This window comes from Panthera uncia (assembly GCF_023721935.1).
Source record: "Panthera uncia isolate 11264 chromosome A3 unlocalized genomic scaffold, Puncia_PCG_1.0 HiC_scaffold_12, whole genome shotgun sequence".
NCBI lineage: Eukaryota > Metazoa > Chordata > Mammalia > Carnivora > Felidae > Panthera > Panthera uncia.
Window position 1 is genome coordinate 16,598,105 of NW_026057579.1, and position 21,534 is coordinate 16,619,638.

Consider the following 21,534-nt stretch of genomic DNA (forward strand, 5'->3'; position numbering starts at 1 on the left):
TCTCTGTTGGTCCTATAACTGCTCCACTTACATCCACTCCAGAGAGTAAGGATCTCAATGTTTTTAATCTGTGGGGTCTCCCCACCAATGAGCAGCCTACAAATGTGCTTTCCTCAAGCCTTTTCATCTCAAGGGTGAGTCAGGCTTATTGTGGATATAATTGTTAGGGATATAATTGCTACTTACCGTGGACAGGAAGACTGCACAGATCTACAAACGTGGGAAGTGGGAAGGCCACGGGTGGATCTTCCAGTATGTGTGAGTTCTTTCCTCCCCTCTACCAGTTGCAGGATCTGGAACCTGAGTATCTACCCCAGAGGACCCTACTGTACCTGGAAAAGTAACTTTTGTATCTGGTTGTATTCCTCTAACTTTCATATTCTGACTGCAGCAACTTCTCAGTAGTGACAGATTTAATAGTCACGGTTTTCACTATTTGTAGGTGATTCCAAATTCCATGATATGTAATCAATGGTCGTTTTGCTGAGATACGAATTTTAAAGTCTCATGCTATTAGGCTGGGTGTGGTCCTCAGTCACTTGGTGAATGATTTGTTGTTTTCTGCCTGTTGTGGCAATGCATTTTACAGAAGTAATGATATGCTTCAGCAGTATTTATGGATGTGGGTATTCCAGAAGTCTCTGGAATGCATTCTGTACAAAAAAACAGAGTGGGGGGGGGGTTTATCTTGGATGCAAGGGCAGGGGTGGGGGGGTGGAAGTAATGTACCTCCTCTCCACCCACTGATAATCTGTTGGTGAATGTGAACAATTAGCAGGGAATTGAGTTCACCTTCCTACAACACCTTTTCTGCTCATTGCAAGAACCTCTCTAGAAGTCAGTCTCACTCTATACACAGTTATAGGCAATATAAGTGGTAGTATCCAATTAGCTCATGTTTTCTTCACGTGCTCCAAATATTTCTAATGCTCAGTCCTAACTGCTTCTCTTGGGTTAGATTGGTAAAGGGCATGCACATTATCCTGACAAGAATGGAAACCTCTGGTTAGCATTTGGAAATATTCAGGGAAGTAAGGAAATGTTTTCATTTTCCACCCAGGGGCTTAATATCGTGTAGATGCTGCCTGGGTACAAACTACTTGTACTGAGTATACCCTTTTAGTCAGCAGGCTAGAAGGTTTAGTTTATTATATACCATCGTGTCCTGATGTTGCTCAAGCTCCCCAGTGACAGCAAGACCTAGGAGGTTTGGAAGAGATAGACTCTCACTTGCAGAAAAAGAGCCCATTATCTTGGAAGTCACTCCTGGAGTCATTGCTGAGAGCAATTTCTCAGAGTTTATGCTCAAACCTTAGAAGTCTCCTCCTGCCACTATGATTGAAGGGACAAGGGATGGAGCCCAGCCGTCTTGGTTGGCAAATACCATCAGTCATGATGAGCCACTAATCCTGATGAGGTTCCTGATAAGACTCTGCAATGATGACAGATGAGGCCATGTACAGCAGTTAACGCAGTCATTTGTAATCATTACTTTTTGGCCATTCAATAACCATCCCGTGAAATTATTTTCTGAATTTCCCAGGGTGGTGAAAGGAGCTGAGTTTACCTCTCATTTTTTTTTTTTTTGAAGCATCTTAGCAGTTATAAATGCTTGAATGGAACTTTCTATGGCTCCATCAGATCCAACTTCAAGACCCTTATTCACTTGAATCACCTGCTTTGTGTGGTGATGACAGTGTTGAACATACCTGCTGTTTTCCTGACTGCCTGCAGAGTGAACCCCGGGATTCTTCTGTGGCTAACATCCCTGTTAGGACATTTGAGATGTCCTTGGGGCAAGGTGCAGAGTGGTGGCATTCTCTGTTGCTTCTCACAACGTAGCTCTGGCCACATCTCTTGGCCCAGAGCTTCCTTCCCCCGCAATGCCATGGTCATGGATATACTGCAGATAGCCAACAGATGTGCAGAGATACCAAACTGTTAACTCCTTAGCACTCAGGGAGGCTGAGTCAGAGTAGGAGTGGCTGAAGCCCTTGGACCACTTGCCTCAACTACAAGTATCCTGTGTACCCCAGTGGGCCGTATAACATCATTTTCTCTGTGTGTCATGATGTGTAAAAAGGTTAGGAAGCATTGACTCAACCATTTGGATTTTCATTTTCCTCCTCTGTAAGTTGGGATTTTTTTTATTATTATTATCTTACAAGACCATTGTGAGGATCAAAGGCTTGAATGCATGTGAAGGGGCTTTAAGAGCTGCCATACATTTGTTGAGTGTATCACTGGCCACAGAGCGATAGGACTCTTTCTCCTAGTTTATCCTTATTGGCTGTCCTTTTGAGGTTAGGATAGAATTCCACCTATTTTTAAATCTCTCCCAAGTCATGAAGTCAATGTACTACATCTATTATTTAGGCTCAAGCACTGACAATACATTTTCTAAAAAAAAGTTTTTAATGTTTATTTTTGAGAGACAGACAGACAGAGTGTGAACAGGGGGTGGGAAGGGACAGAGAGAGAGAGGGAGACACAGAACTTGAAGCAGGCTCCAGGCTCTGTGCTGGAGTCAGACACTCAACCAACTGAGCCACCCACGGTGCCCCTGACATAACACATTTTCTATAGTCTTTGTTCTTGTGACTTCTTTAAAGCATCTGCCAGAGCAGAAGTTCTTCGCCCCTCTGCCCAGTGATGCTGAGGTACACAGCAGTGTACCTGCCTCCCCTGGTCTCTCTGCATTTATATCCCAGCTGCTCTCAAGTCTGCTGGGGCCAAGGCCTCTGCTTCCTGATAAAAACTAACCTTTACTCCCTGCGAACCTGTGTTGACTTTGCCATTGGGCTGAGAGCATCTCAAGTTTCCTTGGTTTTAGCATTTGTGCCCCAAGGTGTTAGCTGCCTGGTGTTGCCCACCCCCACCTCCCCCACCATCAAGTGGTTCTGGAGAATGCCTTTTCTTAGTCCTGAAGAGATCTCATGGGTGGAGAGAAAATCTCTCCTGCCCTTCTCAACAGACCTTAAGCCAAATGCTGTAAGTGTGAAAACCAAGTCACAGAACCATGCACCACAAAGTGTCAACACTGGATTTCTGGGTGCCGGAGGTAGGAGTCGTGCTTATTTTCTTCTTCAGAAGTTCCTGACTTTTTCAGATTTTCTATAGTGAAACTGAAAGTGTATTTTAAAATATATTTCTAATAGATGCACTCAAGATGTGCTTCATGAAGGCAAATAGCAGCTCCGACATTCCTTCACACTTGCTGGCTCCAAATTACTGCCTCTGCTTTCAGAGCCAGGCGGTTTGGAGGGGGCGGAAACTAGGAGGGAGGGGGCAGAGGCAGCCGTGTGGGCCATTGAATTTCCTCTTTTCAGACATTTCTCTGGCAGCTAATTCCAGGGTGCTCATCTGTATGGTGGCGGCATGACTTTCATGTTTTCCCCAAGGTGTTTTATGGCCTTTTTACAGTGGTACTTTGAATAACTTTCTCTCGGTAACTTCCGAATGGTGAAAAATATCAGATGATTTCCCTTCTCCCTCTGCACTCTCCTTCTCTTTGTTTCTGCACACTCCTCATTGTTAGTCTCTTTACCATCTCTTCCCTTCCCTTCCTCCCTCTCCTTTTCTTTCTCTTCCTTCTGCCCGTCCCCCCACCCCCCACTTCTCTCTTCACCTAATATTTAAAGCAAAATAAAATATGGTGGTGAGAAAGAAAGGCTTTGGTTGTGTCGGCCTGGGCCTTGGTGAGGGGAAAGCAAATATGGATTTATCATCAGGAGCTAGATGGCAGGAAGAGTATTCCAGGGTCAGTTTCATCCCTTCACTTTTCCAGAAGGGAATTTAGTTTTCAGACCCATAACAACCTGATGTGTCTTCATCTGACTTCGTCCTTAAGGCCAGGGTAGAATTGCCTGAGAAATTGATGCCTGAACTGGGGCCCTAAAGTGGATGAGCAGAGTTAACCACTTAAAGGGAGTGGGACAGGGAGGCAGGGCACACAGGGAAGGGGTCTGTTGGAACCCAAGTCTGTCTCAGTCCAGAGTACTGGCTCCTTTTTGGCCACCAAGAGGGGTGAGGTGTTACTGAGGACCCCTGCTGTGGGGACCAGTGAGCAATGCCACAGTGCAACTCAGAACCTCTTGGCGACGATGTTGATTGCCCTGGAGAACAGGGACATTGAGTGGCACACAGAAGAGAGATTGGTCAGATCACAGATACCTGCGGCATTCTCCTAACTGAAGGCAAGGCTTCCTTCAGGTCACCCAGGAAGGTCACCTAGAAGTATATACTTTTAGTCAGGGCAGCTAGCTCTCCACGGCCTGAAGCTCAGCCGGCACTGTTTCCATGGAGACCACCACCAGGCCTGATGCCTTCCCCATAGATGGGGCCTTGGCCTGACCAGGGGAGGGTTGCATAGGGTGCAATTTGTCAGAGGCCTGGCAGTCTGAGGGAGGACGTGCTGAGGAGGAAACCCCAGGGGAATAGACCTGCAGAATTTAAGCACACAGGCATACACCAAAGGGAAGGGCTGGGTTCTGGTGTCTGGATTCCAGGCCTTCTCCCTCCAGGAAGCTTGGCTTATGGGCTGAGTGTCATAGAAAAGGCAAAAGGATGACCAATAGGACAGAGTAGTCTTACCAATGGGGTATAGCCTGTCTGTGGTAGTTCAGGTGACCTTCCTGGGTGACCTGAAGGAAGCCTTGCCTTCAGTTAGGAGAATGCCGCAGGTATCTGTGGTCTGACCAATCTCTCTTCTGTGTGCCACTCAATGTCCCTGTTCTCCAGGGCAATCAACATCGTCGCCAAGAGGTTCTGAGTTGCACTGTGGCATTGCTCACTGGTCCCCACAGCAGGGGTCCTCAGTAACACCTCACCCCTCTTGGTGGCCAAAAAGGAGCCAGTACTCTGGACTGAGACAGACTTGGGTTCCAATAGACCCCTTCCCTGTGTGCCCTCCCTCCCTGTCCCACTCCCTTTAACTGGTTAACTCTGCTCATCCACTTTAGGGCCCCACCTGAGGCACCGGTTTCTCCGGCAATCCTTCCCTGCCTTAAAGCTGAAATCTAGTCTCTTTTTTATACTTTTTCAAAGGGCCGTGTGTCTTTCCTTCATAACACATATCAATGTTGAGGCATTACAAGGATTTGTGAGGTGGTTGGACTGCTGTCTGCTACGCTACCACACTCTAAGCTCCTCAGCCTGTGAGCTCTAAGAGGGTAATGTCTAATTCTGCTCACTAAAGCATCCTATCTGCCAAGGGCAGAGTTTGGCACATAGAAAATGCTCAATAAATATTCATTTATTGAATTAATCTTAATTCCATTCTTTTTCACTCCAGGACCTTGGGCAAGTTACTTAACTTCTGTGAGTGTCATATCCCTCATTAGAAATGGGGATAATAATCCCCCATTCAGAAAATTGTATAATTTACATGGGACAGTGATTGTAAAGCACCCAGTATGGGGCTAGCATGCGTAATAGGCACATACGCGGAGTATTGGTTTTTTCCTTAGTTTCTTTTTTCATCCCCTAATACCATAGAGAACAGAAGTTTAAAGGTTTAAACAACAAAAATACATGTCCCCCTATTTCTTTTCCCCTCCTTCTTTCTTTATTACCTTCTTCTGCAGTTTGACGAGGCACAGAATGAAGGCTCCAAAGATCAGATTCTTGATTTTTCACTAGTGAGATGACCCTGGGTAAAGCATTGGCTCTTCCTTTGTTTCAGCTTCCCCATATGTGTTATGGGAAGATGTAGACAAATGGTCCTTAGAGCCCTTCCCAACTCTCACCCTGGGTTTCTGCATAGGGGTCAAAGGTAACACTGACCATAGCTGTTCACAGTGTAAGATGAAGGAAGCAAAAAGAGCAGCCTCAGAACAGGGAGGAGAAAATTAGGCTATTAGCCTATCTATTTTAATACAAGCTGAGTTTATTTTAGTAATGCAGGTGAAGAATGTTTTAAAATGCATCATCATGACAATGCCCCTTGGTAACAGCCCAAGGATTTCTAGTGTATCTTTCTTCAAAAGAGCCCGAGGGCTTTGTATATACTGCCTCATTAATTCTCAGAACATCCCTAAAGTTGGATGGAAAAGCATGATGAGTTCTGTTTTATATGCAGGGAAACAAAGCTTCAAAAAGGTTAAGTAGCTTACCCAAGGTCGCACAGTAACATCACTGTTCCCAGGAACCTGGGTCTCTATTTAGCACACCAGGCTGTTCAGGCATTCTTCTTCCATTCTCTGGAAAGGAGTCTAGCCATGGGTGAAAGGTCTTTGTTCTGAGAAATGTTTTTGAAGTGTGATTTCCTGGAGGATAGACTCTTTCCTGAAATAGGAGGGTGACAAGTAGATAAAGAGAGATTGAAAGGACTAGAAGTTAGTAGAAGTAGAAAGTGCTCTGCCCCTCTCCTTCTCCCATCCCAAGCATCCTTTCCCTGGACCAGCCAAGGCCCACCTCAAGGGCCAAGCATCAGACCTGGTGGTGGTTGCCATGGAAACAGTGCAGGTTCAGCTTGAGGCCCTGGAGAGCTGGCTGCCCTGACTGAAGGTGTGTGTTTTTAGGTCACCTTCCTAGTTGACCTGAAGGGAATCTGTCATCCTCAGGAGAATGCTGCAGGCAACTGTGATCTGATCAGTCTTTCTGCTGTGTTTAACTCGATGTTGCTGTTCTCCAGAGAAGTCAGCATCATCATCTCCAGGAGGGCTGTGTTGGAGAGTGGCATTGCTGGTTAGTACATATATCAGGGTCCTCAGTCATGCGTTCTGTCATGATACTAGCTATGTGACCTTGCACAGGACAGATATGTTTTCTGGGCCTGAATCTTCTCATCTGCAAAAAGGGTTAACTCACAGGACTATTGTCAGGTAATCCTGACAACAGTCATGATGAATGACTTTTGGGATGAATGACTCCCCAAAGCATCAGTGAGTCAAAAGCTCTTGGTGATTGTGTAAGTAATATCCACTCTTCTGGGCTAGAGCTCACCTCTTCTTGCGAAAGTGGGCCATGCCCTCTCCAGAGGTTACTCTGGGAACTATCCCTCCCCATCTTGACACATCAGGTCAAGAGAAAAACCAGTTGTTGATAGTTTGTAGCTTCTTGTTCAACTTAGCCAGAAACTACTGGGCCCACTGGTGGATGGTTGTCCCTACAAGCACTGCCTTATGCCGCAACGTCTTTCATTGATGGACTTGGTTTTCCAGGCTGCCTGGTCTTTGTGTCACTTGCAGTACATTAATTATTTACCTTCTGGTAAAGCTCTCTGAGATCACAAGATGATAGTCCTAGTGTAAGTTTAAAGTCTTCCTTTTGATTATTATTCTACTCAGTGTATTTTGGGCAAAGAAAATAGGCTTGAGATCACAATGCAGTAAATTTCATAAAGAGTAGAGTGCAAGAAACCCACAGAAATGGACCTGGATCAGAGAGTCATGTTGCCCTGTCAGGGTGTGTGTGTGTGTGTGTGTGTGTGTGTGTGTGTGTGTGTGTGAGTGAAGAATCAGGCCACCTGGATAATGATACCCTATCTGTTGCTCTTAGGGATTAGTATAAATGCTAATTGGCTTTCTCTGCTACTAAAAGCCAATGAGTCCACTCTGGACAGATAGGTAGGATCAATGACTAAGTATACCTGGAACAGGGATGGCAGGACAAGAGAAGGCATTACAGATCTCACAATCCAGTCATGAGCTTGGGACACTGAGGCCATCTCTAGATAGGTCAAAATGTAGCAGCTTAGAACACAAATTCTGAAGGGGCAGCATCACATATCACAATGCCTCCATTATCTTGCTTTGGCCATGAATTATGAGTCACTGGTGGCCTACCTACACGTGGTGTCCCAACTGATTGGGAGCTACCTGGGGTCTATGTCCCTGATTTGTCCCTGACCTTGTCCCTAGGAAGAATGTCTTACATGAGATAAAACAACAGCCCCTGTGAGAAGCTTCCCCTAATTTCTTCTAAATCTGTGAGTTTGAAATCTGTGAGTGAAATTAACATACTTTATCTTCTATTGTCATGAACAACCAAGGTAGTTTGAACAACATTTGATAAGTGACCCCAACACCACCATCCTAAGTAGCAGTAAGTCTTGGTGGTCAAGGAGGAAGGAGGGCCCAGGTGATTTTTGTGTTGGTCCACTCTGAATCCCAGCTCAACTACTTTGATGGGCCTTAAGCTCAGAGAAGATGGGGAACCTAGGAGAGGGAGGAATTTGGTTTGGACCTTTGAGGAAAGGCAGGATTTAGGAAAGCAGTAGTTGAGGAAGGATGTATTAGGCAGAGATCAGTTTAGACAAAAGTTGGAAGACATGTGTACTAGAGACTGTAGAATTCAAAAGGATTCTGAGTGGGAAATAAGGCTAAGAAAAAGTATAGGCAGAAGCATGAAGGCTTCAACTTTACACATTTTAACCATTTTTGCAGAAACCTCTTTGTGATTCCCTTTCTGGTGTGGGTCTGGTATACCCTGTAGGTAACCGTCTCCTCAAGGGCAGGAACTGGGCTGATGATTTCCTTTGGATTCCCTCAATATTCCTTAATGCCAGCTTCTCCTGAATGACAGATGTGGTTCACCGCTGAATGAACTCAGCAGCTATACACGAATCCTTTTGGGGTTGGGGAGAAACAAAACACATATGTTGAAACTATGACTTTCAATAGGACAAGAGAATATTACGGGAGATAATTTTTGCTTCAGGACTTGAGCTGCAAAGAGAGAGTGCAAACCTTCCTGGCAGAGTGGAAGTGGGGCTTGGAGAAAGGCGAGGTGGAGTGAGGGCCGCTTAGCTCCATTCACATTCCGCCCCTGACACTAATAGCCCCTCTCTGAATGAGCCAGCTGGAAGGAGATGTGAAAGCAAAGTATGGAGAATCAACTATGTGTGAACTGGAGAAGACCTCAGCTAGCAGCTGATTCAACCCCCTCATTTTCTAGGCCCAGAGAAGGTGTGGGAGGTCTGTGTGTTTAGGACAAAGGACACATCTGCACATCTCTCTCTTTTCTCTGAAAATCGCATCTCTGTTTTTTAGAACTGCCTGTTACAACTCCAGCCTCACCGCTGACTCTAGGAGCAGTGTAAATTCACTGGGAAGGTTTCTTTGGCTGAGCAGGTGTGGGCTCAGCCTGCTGAATATGAAAAGCATTCCCTTGGGCTGCCGGTCCCAGTCAGGGAGGCCTGCCTGGGGCCTGGCCTGGCTACGCCTGCTCACCACCACCATTTGACATTAGGACCACTATTTATTTGACCACATTAAACTTTGCTTTGTGTGACACAAAATCATTGTAAAAGAATGCATTATTAAGTGTGTTTTCAAATAAGGGAGGAAAACTAGCAAGCTGTCACTGATTGTTTTATTGTCGGAAGGAAAATAAATAAGTAAAACGTGTATGAGGCAAGGCAGGAATAGTTCCAAGGAGTGTTCAGAATAGAAGCATTTTTACATTTTATTGACGTAGGTTTGTAAAACATGTTTGCTAGTGAACCCAGGGCATTTATGTAAATAACCATCATACACAAACAGCTCTTTATTATTTACACTGAGGCAAGTATGATATATTTATTATATAATGTACATTGGCTTAGGAATAAATGGACACACAGTGAGACAGTGTAAAATAAAGACTGGAAATGAAGATACTGGCAATTGACTAAAACTGGAGTATTAGAGATTATGGACAGTTTGCAGAGTTAATAATTAACTGGTAAATAGTACAGGAACAGCTCTCGGGGAGCACTTTTAATTTCTGGACATTGTATTTGAGATCCCTGGACATATGAAAGGCACCAAGACTCCCCTTCATTTTGGATTCTGAAGCAGAGATAGAAGCATAAAACTTCAAGAGTGGCATAACTGGTATTTAAAGAGTAGATCACGCACACATTAACTCATCTGTCTCTTACAAAACCCTGAGGGTTGGTAGAACATACATTATTCTTGATCTTATCATTTTCGGAGCATTGAGGTTTCTCAGAGTATGTGATTAGCATGAAGTCCTATAGCTAATAAGTGCCAGAGTTAATTTCCTCGAGGGCTCTAGTTTCATTCATTTGACAAATATTTACTGAATGCTTACTATGTGGCAGGCATGGGGATGTATCAGTGACTAGTATAGAAGATACGCAATAAACAAGTGAATGTAAATATAGGAAATAATAAATGCGCATGAAGGGGATAGCAAGTGGTTTACAGGGAGTGCCATTTCTGGCAGGATGATCAGGAAGATCTTTCTGAGAAGGTGGCATTTAGGCAGAGACCTGGATGGAGAGAAGGAATGGCCATGTGCATTTGGGAAAGAGGAGCTTTCCAGGCTGAGGGAACCAACAGTGCAAAGGCCCTGTGGTAGGAGTTTGCTTGGTGAGTTTGAGAGATGACAAGGAGGCCTGTTAGAACTGGAGCTCCACAGGCAAGGGAAAAATGGCTGGAAATGAGTCTGAGAGAGAGCCAGGGCTAGATCACATGGGGCCATCAAGGGCTAGGCATGGCAAGAAATCTGAAAAACATTTCAGGGCTGAAAGGACAAACTTCTGTGTGGAAAATAGCCTGAAAGTGAATAGTAGTAGAAGCAGGAGGCCTGCTCGGAGCGTATAGCAGTAATCCAGGTGAGAGGCAATGGGAGAGAAATGGAAGGGGTAAAATTCAGGTAAAGCCAGCAAGATTTGTTGATGAATTGCTGGGGGGGGGGGGGGGGGGGGAAGAAGAAGTCAAGGATTCCTTCTGGTTTGGGCCCAACCAACCAGAAGACTTTTGTCCCCTCTCTATAATCAGGAACACCTAGGTTTAAGTGGTAGGCCATCAAGTGTTTAGTGTTTTGTGTTTGTTTTTAAGTTTATATTTTTTTGAGTGTGTATGTGTGTATGTGAGAGGGAGGGAGGGAGGGAGGGAGGGAGGGAGAGAGAGAGAGAGAGAGAGAGAGAGAGAGAGAGAGAACGAGAACACACGAGCAGGGGAGGGGCAGAGAGAGACTGAGAGAGACAGAATCCTAAGCAGGCTCCATGCTGTCAGCACAGAGACTGACATAGGGCTCAATCCCACGAACCATGTCATCATGACCTGAGCCCAAATCAAGAATCAAATGCTTAACCAACTGAGCCACTCAGGTGCCCCTAGTTTTCACATGTTAAGTTTGAGATACTTATCAGGCAATAAAATGAAGATTTCAAACTGGCAGTTGGATATATATTCTGCTGCTTAGGGAAGTTCAGCCAGGAGATATAAATTTAGTGGAATTAGTATATAGGTGGTATTTAAAGGTATAAAACTGGGTGAGATCAGTTTGGGAGTGAGCTTAGGTGGAGAAGAGGAAATATCCAACCTCCCCAACTTTCAACAAATGTCTAAAATTAAAACAAAGATAACCCCATCCCCCGACCACCAGAGGTTAAAAAAAAAAAAAAGCTGAGCATATTTACATGTCAGGCAAGAAGAAATTCACTGACTAGTTCTCTAAGGAAGAAAAGTCACAGTTTTTAAAGCTTTAGGAATAGGGTTCCGTGGTGGTGATGCTAAGTTGGTGGTTGGTTAAAATAGAATCCTTGTTCATTGGTCAGGAGTCTTCAGTGAGGTCCAGGAAGGGTCTAGTGTCTTGGGGTCACTTGAAATTCATGGTCATTGATCACTGTCAGCTGTTTAAAACCACTGTGATGAAATTCAATATTCAGCCATGAAATCTCCTAGGCATTTGCCACTGGAAAGTTGAGAATGGATGGCTGTGTGGGGTGTTTCGTTTCGTTTTGTTTTATACAGCCTGGAAAATGGGGAAGATCTGGCAAAGAACAGTAAAGAGGATCCGCCACTGGATTAGGAGGTGAGGACTGTGGCAGCCAAGGACCATGTGGTCACCAGGATGCGAGGAATCCAAGAAGTAGGGAGAAGTCGGTGGGCTCACGTTCTTCTGAAAGACATAGTAAGACTGAGGCGTAGTAAGAGAAGGAGTAAGACTGTCCACTGTATCAGCAACTTGGGGTGCCAGTGACCTTGACCTGGGATAGTGAAGGCAGTTTTGATTTTATTAAGTTAAGGAGAAAAGGGGAAGGAGAAAGTGGAGACAGGAGCACAGACAAATCTTTTAAGAGATGTAGCTGTAAAGGAGAACAGAGTAGGAGGACAATGGCTGAGGAAGAATGTGGTGGTCATTTCTTTAAACATGCTGTATGTTTGCTACGGATGAGATTGACTTGCTAGAGGAGGAAATTGTTGAAGGCAGGAGAAAGGGGGACAACCAATAATGCCCTCAGTCCAGAGTGCATTTGTGTGCTTTTTGCTCTGCAGGTGGTCTCGGCCATCACTGGCCAGCCTCACTTGGACACCTGACACTTCTTGCTCCTGCTTTCCCCTCTCCTTTCCTTCCCACCCCTCTTCCCAGGGTCCAAGATACACTCTTCTTGAGCCAGCAGGTCTTAATTTCATACCTTCCCCCCATACACATGTGCTGGTAAGGCCCATTTCACTCTGGATCCTTACATTTTGAGAGGGAAATACCAAAAAATTAAGCCATTCTCTTGCTTAAATGGATTGCTTCCTATGGCATCTGTGCTTCTCTATGCTGGAACCCCCCCGCTTCCCAACCAACGGTGAGGATTAGAAGAATAGGGGGTGTGAAGGAAACAGAACTTCTTCCCTGCACTTGTTAGATGCAGAAGTGCTTTCTTCTGTATATTCTAAATGATACATAGTCTGTGAACTTTGACTAGAATTCATGTCTATCTCAGTGCTTCAGATTTTGGCAAGCAACTTGGTTTAGGTGGGCTGTGTTTCCTTGGTCTTTACTTTTTCAGATGCCCATCTTTTCGGTTGACCCCCCCCCACCCCCCCGCCCCATGCAGCAAATCACTCACTACCTGTCTCCCTCTGGGGACCATATGAAGCCAGCCTCCTGGCAGAAATTCTGGGAGTTCCTGTAAGGGCAGGATACATATGTCTGCTTTTTCTCCAGTATTCATCTTTGAAGATGCCCAATAATTTATTGGAATTTTTGGATAGAAAACACTTTATGCTTTTTGGGGGGATGACCCACAGTGATGCCCATGACTCCTAACTGGGCCATGACTCAGCCCTCAGAGTCCAATCTTTTGAATGATTTCAGATATTTTTTATCCATCATTATTTAACCTGGCCCTCATCCATATAAAAGTCATCTGCTATTCAGTGCCCACACACAGATTTGTAAGTGCTTCCTGAAGTCTAGTGCCATCCACTTGGTGCTTCTGGTCCAGGAAGAAGTTAGTACCATTCCCAAACTATGTCATTAAGAAAAATGACTTCACTTGGAAGCTGAGACGTATTGCTTGGGCTTGATCTTCCTACTGCTTCAAAACTACTTAAAATTTGAGCTCTGTTGATAGACCTAGAGATACAAATTTTTATTCACATGGAGGTCATTGCAAGGGTTTGGTTGTCAGTCTTCTCAGATCCCTCACGCAGTGGCCCTGCTCTGGAGCATGCTCTGTGGTGACCCCTGGCCTTAGCCATTGCCCTCTGGGGGCCTGAAGCCCAATAGAGAGCTGTAGAACCCCTTGCACTGGTTTGTGGGGGTCCATAAGGATGGTGGAAGAAGCATGGGCTATAGCATTAGGCTAACCTGGTCTGTTGACTGTGGTCTTCTGCCTACTGGCCATGTGGCCACAGTCCGGGTGTCTAATTTCTTTCAGCCTCAATTTCCCTGGCTGTAAAATGAGGACCAATGATACTACTATTCACAAGGTTGTTGTGGGAAGTGAATGTAATCACTCATTTAAAGTGCTTAGCATAGTGTCTTGTCCATATGTGCTCGATTCATATTATTAATTTTTTTTCAAAAACTGTAATAAACCTCAGTCCTTCCCCCAAGTATACCAGTGGTTTGAGGCATGATGTCTCTTAGCTCCATTGTCCATCTATAAAACAGAGCTGACTTGAGTGTGACATGAGATGGCTTCCTTTTGAAACTTGTTAGCAGAGCTCCTGACCCCTTTCAATGCACATTCCCCGAGCCATTTGTAGAAATGTTACCAGAAAGATGTATCTGGGCACCAACCAATTCAATTCTGATTTCTTTACATCAAACGTAGGAGTAAAGTGAAAAACCCTTTCTAGGTACTCAGAAGCCAGCACTTCCAACTCAAATCTTTGGTGGTGTTGGTTTTGTTTGTTTGTTTTTGTTTTAAGTAGTCTCCAGACCTAGCATGGAGCCTAACATGGGGCTTGAACTCATGACTGTGAGATCAAGACCTGAACTGAGACCAAGAGTCAGACACTTAACCCACTAAGCCACCCAGGTGCCCTCCATCTTAAATCTTTGGAAGGCAGAGATAAAGATGTTTCTTTCAGGAGGGTGACTGTAGAATGCCCATCCTTTTTCTAGCTACAAGGCCACATGCTCCCATGGTCAGCTTTACCTGAGTACGGCACCAGCAGATAAAACAGTGGAGGGGCCTGGAAACAAAAGACTGCTGTGTTCACCCAGGATGGTAATTTCCTTAAACCGCGTGAAGAGAGGTTGATACTAACAAGAGGTTGGAGGCAGGAGAATATGGCCCAGTGGAACCGCTTCTGGAGGTGATTTGGAAGAAACAACAAAGCAGACAGACTGGAAAAAGCCTTCTGTGCTGCTTCCTGTTCCTTTTTCTCTTCTTCCTCATCTTTCTCTTCACCACCACTCATGGTGGAGCATGGCCTTTTGATACAGGCAAACCTGGGTTCAGCTCCTGATTCCATCATTTGCCCCTCTGAGCCTCAGTTGTTGCAGCTGTAAAATGGGGGTGATCCTGCTTATCTCTGAGAGTCAACTGCAAATATCACGTGGGATTATGTGGGTTGAGTCCAGCATAAGTGCCTGGCTCATGGAAGATGCAGAAAAAACCCTAGTCCACCTCCTTCCCTCTTTCCCTCACTCAGGCTTGCTCACATCTATCTCTGAAACAGAGCTGTTCCTTCTTTAACAGAAGAAGCTTTGCCTGCCATAAAACATTAGCAAATAGTGATTGACTTGGGGGTTTTCTGGGAAGAACTGCATAAGAGCATGTAACATGTGTTCATTTGATTTGTAGGTAATTATAATTACTTTTCACCACACAAAACCCACTCGAGGTACAGTTAAGCAAAGGAATAATGCTGCTTTTTTCCTTTTCTCTCAACCCTTCTTTCTCTCATGCAAACAAGAACATTAATCCTTTGTGGCTCCCTGGACTGGTGACTGTGGGAAAACCCATCACCTAGCTCTTTTTTTTTTTTTTTTTTTTTTTTTTTTTGGTCCCTGAAAATAACATGATTGTCAAAATCTCATAACTTCTGAGTGCAATTTCAACCCTCTCATTGATAAGGCAATAATAACCCAAGCAAACAACTTTAGATGAACTAACAAGTCTGAACATAGAGTGGAGACATTATCTAGATGAAATGAAGTTCTCTATGAAGTTGTACAAATTCTTATAGGCAGAATAGACTTTGAATAGAGCTATTAGACCAGGCCATTAAGTCTCCTGGCTTCAAGTTAGTCTCCCAGAGATGTTTGGTCACAAGATTCAGACTTCTTAGATTTGGCTGCCTGGGTAGAAAATGTGCACTGAGGTGCTTGGGGTCAATTCAATCTACTGGTGGCTCGGTCTTTTTTCCCTGGTATTCCAGTGGATGACAAGAAAGCCTCTTACATACTTCTCCTATAAGCCATATGAGTGACAGCTAGAAAAACACACCTTAAGCACATGGGTCAGTATTCTCTCTGTTTTTATGTTCAGGTCACAGCTCCTCGGAGTCACCGACAAACCTGCCTTCTCCTCCTCCTGATCCTTTTGTATGGAATCTGACCTGGATAATGAAAGATTCCTTCCCTTTCCTGTCTCATCGCAGTCGATACGGTAAGTATATATTTTATAGTCAATGTGTAATCACCATCTCATAATTAAGGAAGCTGTGAGTTTTAGTATCCACTGGCACACATTCCAGCCAGGCCTGGCATCTCCGGACCAACAGGTGCATTCTTTATCCTAGATAAAGCCCATGGCTTTGTTGCTACTGTATCCCAACCTCCCAGCCTTTGTGGCGTATAGTGTTCCTGACACCCCTGCCCAATCATTAGATACCACACTTATCTGCATTTTGACTGTGGTTTCTAGACATAGGGCTCTAACTCATGAGTGTTTCTAGCAGTGGTGACCTCTTGAGAAAGGATTGTTGTTATGAAGGTCACAGGTCTTCTGGGGCCCCTCAGGTAACTCCCTGACATTTGGGCAACTCCTTAAAGTTTCCCAGACATGCTCCTAGATATTAGTTCAACTCATGTGATCTGCACCCACTTCAGAAGTAAGGAGGCCAGGTCCCGTTCCATTTTCACAGATGTAGAAACTGAGCTTAATAAGATTGTGCAGAGTGGACTCTAACTACAAAGCCAGAATTCTTCCCTTACATTCTCTTTTCCTCCCAGAGGGGCCACCTACTCAGCCTGCTACATCCTGTCTTAGGAGGCCATATATGTATGGTATAGGATTCTTCATTCTTTCTCTGTGCTAACAGCTAACATTCTAATAGTTCATAGGAGCTGGGCCTCTGCAGAGGGAAGAGCGGGTTTGGAAAAGAGCTGATGTATTTTCAGGTGGACATTTTTTCTTCTCTTGAACTTCTCTAGAGTGAACCCCATTAGAGCAGGCACTAAGCTGCATTTGTTCCCCACTTTATTGTATCACATAGAACATACTCATAAAGGCTTGTGCATGATGAATGAATACAAAAGGCTTCTGGGGATGGAACTTACTCATGAGGTCTGCTTCAATTAAGTATTTATGAACCTGGTATAGCAGTGAGTTCTAGATTCCCTTCTGGGCATATTTACTCATCCTTATACTCAGTCTCTGCCATTGGACCTGAGCTTTTTAAAATGCACCTAACAGAGATCTTCCACTCACTGCTATCCCTCATGCATAAACGTAGCTAGTCTTGGTTCATATTAACTGTACCTTTCATTTCAAACTTAAAAAAATAAATGCATCAAAAACCCTAGGGCAGTTCTAGGATTATACTCTGCTGGGATGTTTCCTGCTGCTTCTAAGCCTCCCTAGTGGGAGAGGAAGATCAGTAGTTGTCAGAAGATTCCAGATAAGAATTACTTCTTGATTTTATTTAAGCCAGACATTGAGTGTCATTTTGTGATAAGGGCAAGTGTCTATAAATAATTGAAATCTGGTCCTTTGTATCGTTATTGCTTTGTAACCAGATTTGTGATACAACCGGTCTTTGGATAACATTTTGATTTTGCTCTCAAAGTCATTCAGTATCTCTGCAGGATGACAACTTTTATAAAATGCAGAATGTCCAAAAAGGCATCCTACCTCCTGGATGACACAGAGGGCATTGCATTTGTTCTCTGTAGAGCATCCAGAAAGAGGTTGCAGGTTGAAAGGAGAAAGCCCCTGGAGTTTATTAAGCTGCTCCCTACCACTGCTTGGCCCTGATACACCTACTTCCTTCAGGCCTCACCCTTATCTATGAAATGAGGTAGAAAGACATGCTGCCTTGGCGCAAAAGAGTAGATCAGGAGCATTCTCAAGAGCCTTTTCGAACTCTCCTTATGGCCTAGTATCCTCATGAATTGCCTTCTTCTAGGCAAAAGAGAGGACCCAAACCATTGGCCAGACATTGCCCAAATGCTGGATGGAGATGCCAAAGGCAGTGCCATTATTGCTATTGATTACAGGGCGGGAAGAACTGATTCTTGATTGGTGGCTCCTTGACTGAGTGCAGTGGTAATTTCAGAGCCTTTTTTACCTTACTATATTTAATTCAGCCACAACCTACCTGCCTCCACCATCACCTCTATGTACCTGGTCCAGTGCCAGATGGGCAGAGGGGATACAAGTACAAAAATAAGTAAGACTTATTCCTGCTCTCTCAAGGCTTATAGGCCAGAATTCCAGAGGCAGCTAGGCTTATTGCTACAGCAAGCACCTCTGGGGGCTGATCCTGGAGCACAGATGTGAAGACTCATCCGAAACCCATTACAGAGCAAACTGAAGGCCAAGACTCCTGTCCCCTGAAGGATGTTTGTGGGGGCCCAGCCCACATGTCTGTATGAACCAGAGAGGCCAACAGACTCATTGGTGATAAATCTGTACCTTTCAATTGCCGTGAAAGACATTTTAAGAAATGTTAACAACTTCATTAATTTTAAGGCCTCAAACTTGGGCAGAGAAATTTGACTGGAAAATTGCCGCCTGAAGGGATAGTTCTTCAGACAGTGAGAAGTAACCAAGTCTCAGCAAGTCATTGTGGGCGTTTGAGTGGCGGAGTCCCATGCCTGCGTTCTGGGGATGAGGCGGGAGGGGATATTCTGGAGGGGGGCCGCACAAAGGGCCAACAAGAGGGGCCAGCAACAACCTATCCACAGGCATCATGACAGACAGCAGCAGGCCGGCCCTCTCAGACAGGCTGTCCGGTCCTGAATTGACTGTGGCTTTCTTTTTACCAGTGTTTTATGAGAAGAGACGAGGTGGAGAGAGGCTAACAAGATTTACTCACCCCCAGCCTGTAATTATCTGCTTGAGGAAAAAGTTTGACCTACCTTTTTGAAGTCTTCCCATATTTCTTCTAATTTACATTGGGCCTTTTATGTCGTGTAAAATATATTTTCTTCAGTGGCATTTGGTATCTGATTCCAGCTCTTTCTCGCTTCTTGTCTTGAAGGACTGCAGCCCGCTTGTGTCATCATTGACAAGCAGAGAACTACACATTCCTCCCCTAAGGCTTGGAAGGGGGGGGAGGCATCTAAAGAAATACCTTTTTTTCCCATTTTATCATCACCTCTTATGCCTTAAGATTATTTATAAGCTTGGCTAGAGGACTGGGCTCTTGTTATCCACCCAGATAAAAATCTGTTCCAACTGGTAGCTCCAGGTGCTAAGAGACAGAGGGCACTGGGAGCTATCATCATGTTGAGTTCTAGAGCCACAGAAGCAGATGGTGTCCTGCCCACTTTAGCTCATGTTTGCCCACGCTGGGTGTGGGAAGAATCAGATCAACATGTAAAATGTAATATAATCAAAGGTTCTGCCCCAGATGAGGAGGAGAAAGAGAATTCCTGTTTATTGAAGAACAAAAATGTTGATACTTTGCAGAACTCTTTCACACCCTTTTTCTCACTTAAGCTTGTTATGAAATTATTTTATATCCCATGTAAATTGAGGGCCAAAGAAGTTTATTAACATGGTCCCATTTTGGAGCAGAACAGCAGTTAGAAAAGCTTGAACCCAGATTGTCTGACTCCAAGTTGAGTGCTCTTTCTACTACACCACAAAGTGAATTCACAGATGAAGTCTTCCCTCCACGGAGAAGGCTCTTACTTCCTGGTGTTAGGACTGAATGACTAGTCTGTTACCCAAGAGCTAGGCAGCTATAAAACCAAGACTTGATGTCCCCAAATTGAGACTATTCCAGGCAAGCCAGCTAGTTCATCTCTTCCCAAACAAGGGCACCTTGGGCAGTCTTGTGTGCCCTACCATAGACTGTGGTCTCTCTTAAGGGTTGAATTGTGTTCCCCCACAAGAAATATTGAAGTCCTAACCCCTAGTGCCTGTGAATTTGGCCGTATTTGGAAATAGGGTTTTTGCAGAGATCATCAACTTGGGTCCATACTGCATTAGAGTAGGCCTTAATCCAATATAACCAGTGTCCTTTTGAGAAAACAGAGACGCAGACACAGACACACAGGATGGACACCATGTAATGAGGGAGGCAGAGATTATAGTGATGTATCTATAAGCTAAGGAATGCCAAGGATTGGCACCAACCACCAAAACCCGAGAAAAAGGCATGGAACAGATTTTCCCTTAGAGCTGTCAGAGAGAGAATAGCCCTGCCAATGCCTTGATTTTGGACTCCTGGTCTCCAGAACGGTGAAAGAATCAATTACTGTTATTTTAAGCCCCCCAGTTTTCTGTACTTTGTTATGACAGCCCTAATAAGGTCATACAGTTCTTTGTCCCTCCACTCCTCCAATGTCTAGAACATTGACTCCTGGAAGAGAAAGATTCCCCTTAATGCCCAACATCAGGCTACAACAAAGCCATTGTTAGACTTTAAATAAAAGTTCTATTAAAACTTTTTATGCTTTCAAGCCCATTGGGACCCATCCAATTTGAGGTCTGGTGCTATTGGAAAGAAAGAAAAATTCGACTTTTTAATTACTTTCCCTACTGCCACTACAGGGGCCACTACTGTGGTCCTGTTAATGTATCAATTTCTTTGATTGAAAAGACTGGGTAAATTAAACATATCTCTCTCGAAAAAAAAAATCAACCTACCACAGAATTGAAAATGGAAAACAAAAAAGCCCACAAATGCCTTATGGGATTTGCTTCATAGTTCAGGCAGGAAGTCAGTTTGATCACATTTCTGAAATTACATATTTAATGTGGCTGGACGTGATCATCTATTCCACCCTCAAGTGCCTGGTGTCAGTGAAAAGCAGTTCCCAGTTCCCTTGTGGACCTCTGTCAGGGCTGAAAGCTTTGTTCCCCGTTCCTCTGCCCTGACAGGCCAGGACTTCTTGTGTTCTCTTTCGACCCTGCTCCATTGAACTGGGAAATCAAGTTCATTCCTAGTCCATGCTCTTGTATTTTAATCTGTAACATGGTAAGTACAAGCCCTGTGAATGCATTCACCAAAAAGACTGAGTCCCAAGGGATACAGCAATACTGCTGGTTATATAAAACCAAGAGCAGGGTATATCTCTCACCCTGAGGACTGTTGGCCTGCTAGAGGCCAATGAACCCTATCCATGGAAATTAAATAACAAGCAGATGGCTTAGGTGTTTCAAGAAAAGACTTGTCTAAAATAACCCACTTGATCATATACCCTACCTTTAAAATGAAGATACATAGATCCGCTCAATAAATACCAACAATTTATCTCTATGTTAGTGGCAGATTGGGTAAAGAGAAGCAGAAAAGAAACAAGGCAGATTAAAAGATAAAAGACTGATTGACCAACTGACACAGAGGCAAGAAAAACAAGTTAAAAAAGAGCCATTTAAAGCAATTGTCACAGACATGGGGAAAGGTATTGACAAAAGGGAAAGAAAGAAACAGATGAGGGAAGAGAGATAGAGATGCACAGAGAGAAATACAGACAGATTAACGTGGAAAGGATCACTCAGCCTGTCTGGTCTCCTGTCAATGTGTTCTTTCTCCTGCTAGCATGGTCTTAGCAGTCCTACCTGGGCAGGTGGTTCCCTAATACGCAGTCCAGTCGTGGCCTCCCCACTGAGCATTGTTTCTGTATCCCTACCTGCCTGAATCATTTCCCCCTTACTGTGTCTCTGATGCCACAGGGTATGAGAGAGTGGGTATAAACACTCTTGGAATATCAACTGTATGTTTGGTTCTGCTCTAGGCATAGCAGTGATAAAGACATATAGGACACAGTCCCTTCCCTCAAGAACTCTCAAGGAAGAGGCAAGCATGCCTGCACTATGACAAGTGCAGAAACAGAGACATGCTCAAAGTTCCTGAAATGTAGGGAGAGACGTCCAGTTCTGTGGAGGACTTAAGAAGTTAGATGTCCTGGAGATGGAGATAGCTCGGTTGAGCCTTGGACCCTGAGACC

At 44.4% G+C, this 21,534-nt stretch overlaps 1 protein-coding gene across 1 annotated transcript in view; it reads left to right on the forward strand.

Annotated features, from left to right (window-relative positions):
* ALK (ALK receptor tyrosine kinase) overlaps positions 1–21,534 on the forward strand; it is a 675,158-nt gene that overhangs the window by 182,281 nt on the left and 471,343 nt on the right. Inside the window, exon 2 of the mRNA XM_049651902.1 lies at positions 15,677–15,796. Within this exon, the coding sequence (XP_049507859.1) occupies positions 15,677–15,796 (120 nt within the window). The remainder of the gene's footprint in view (positions 1–15,676; positions 15,797–21,534) is intronic.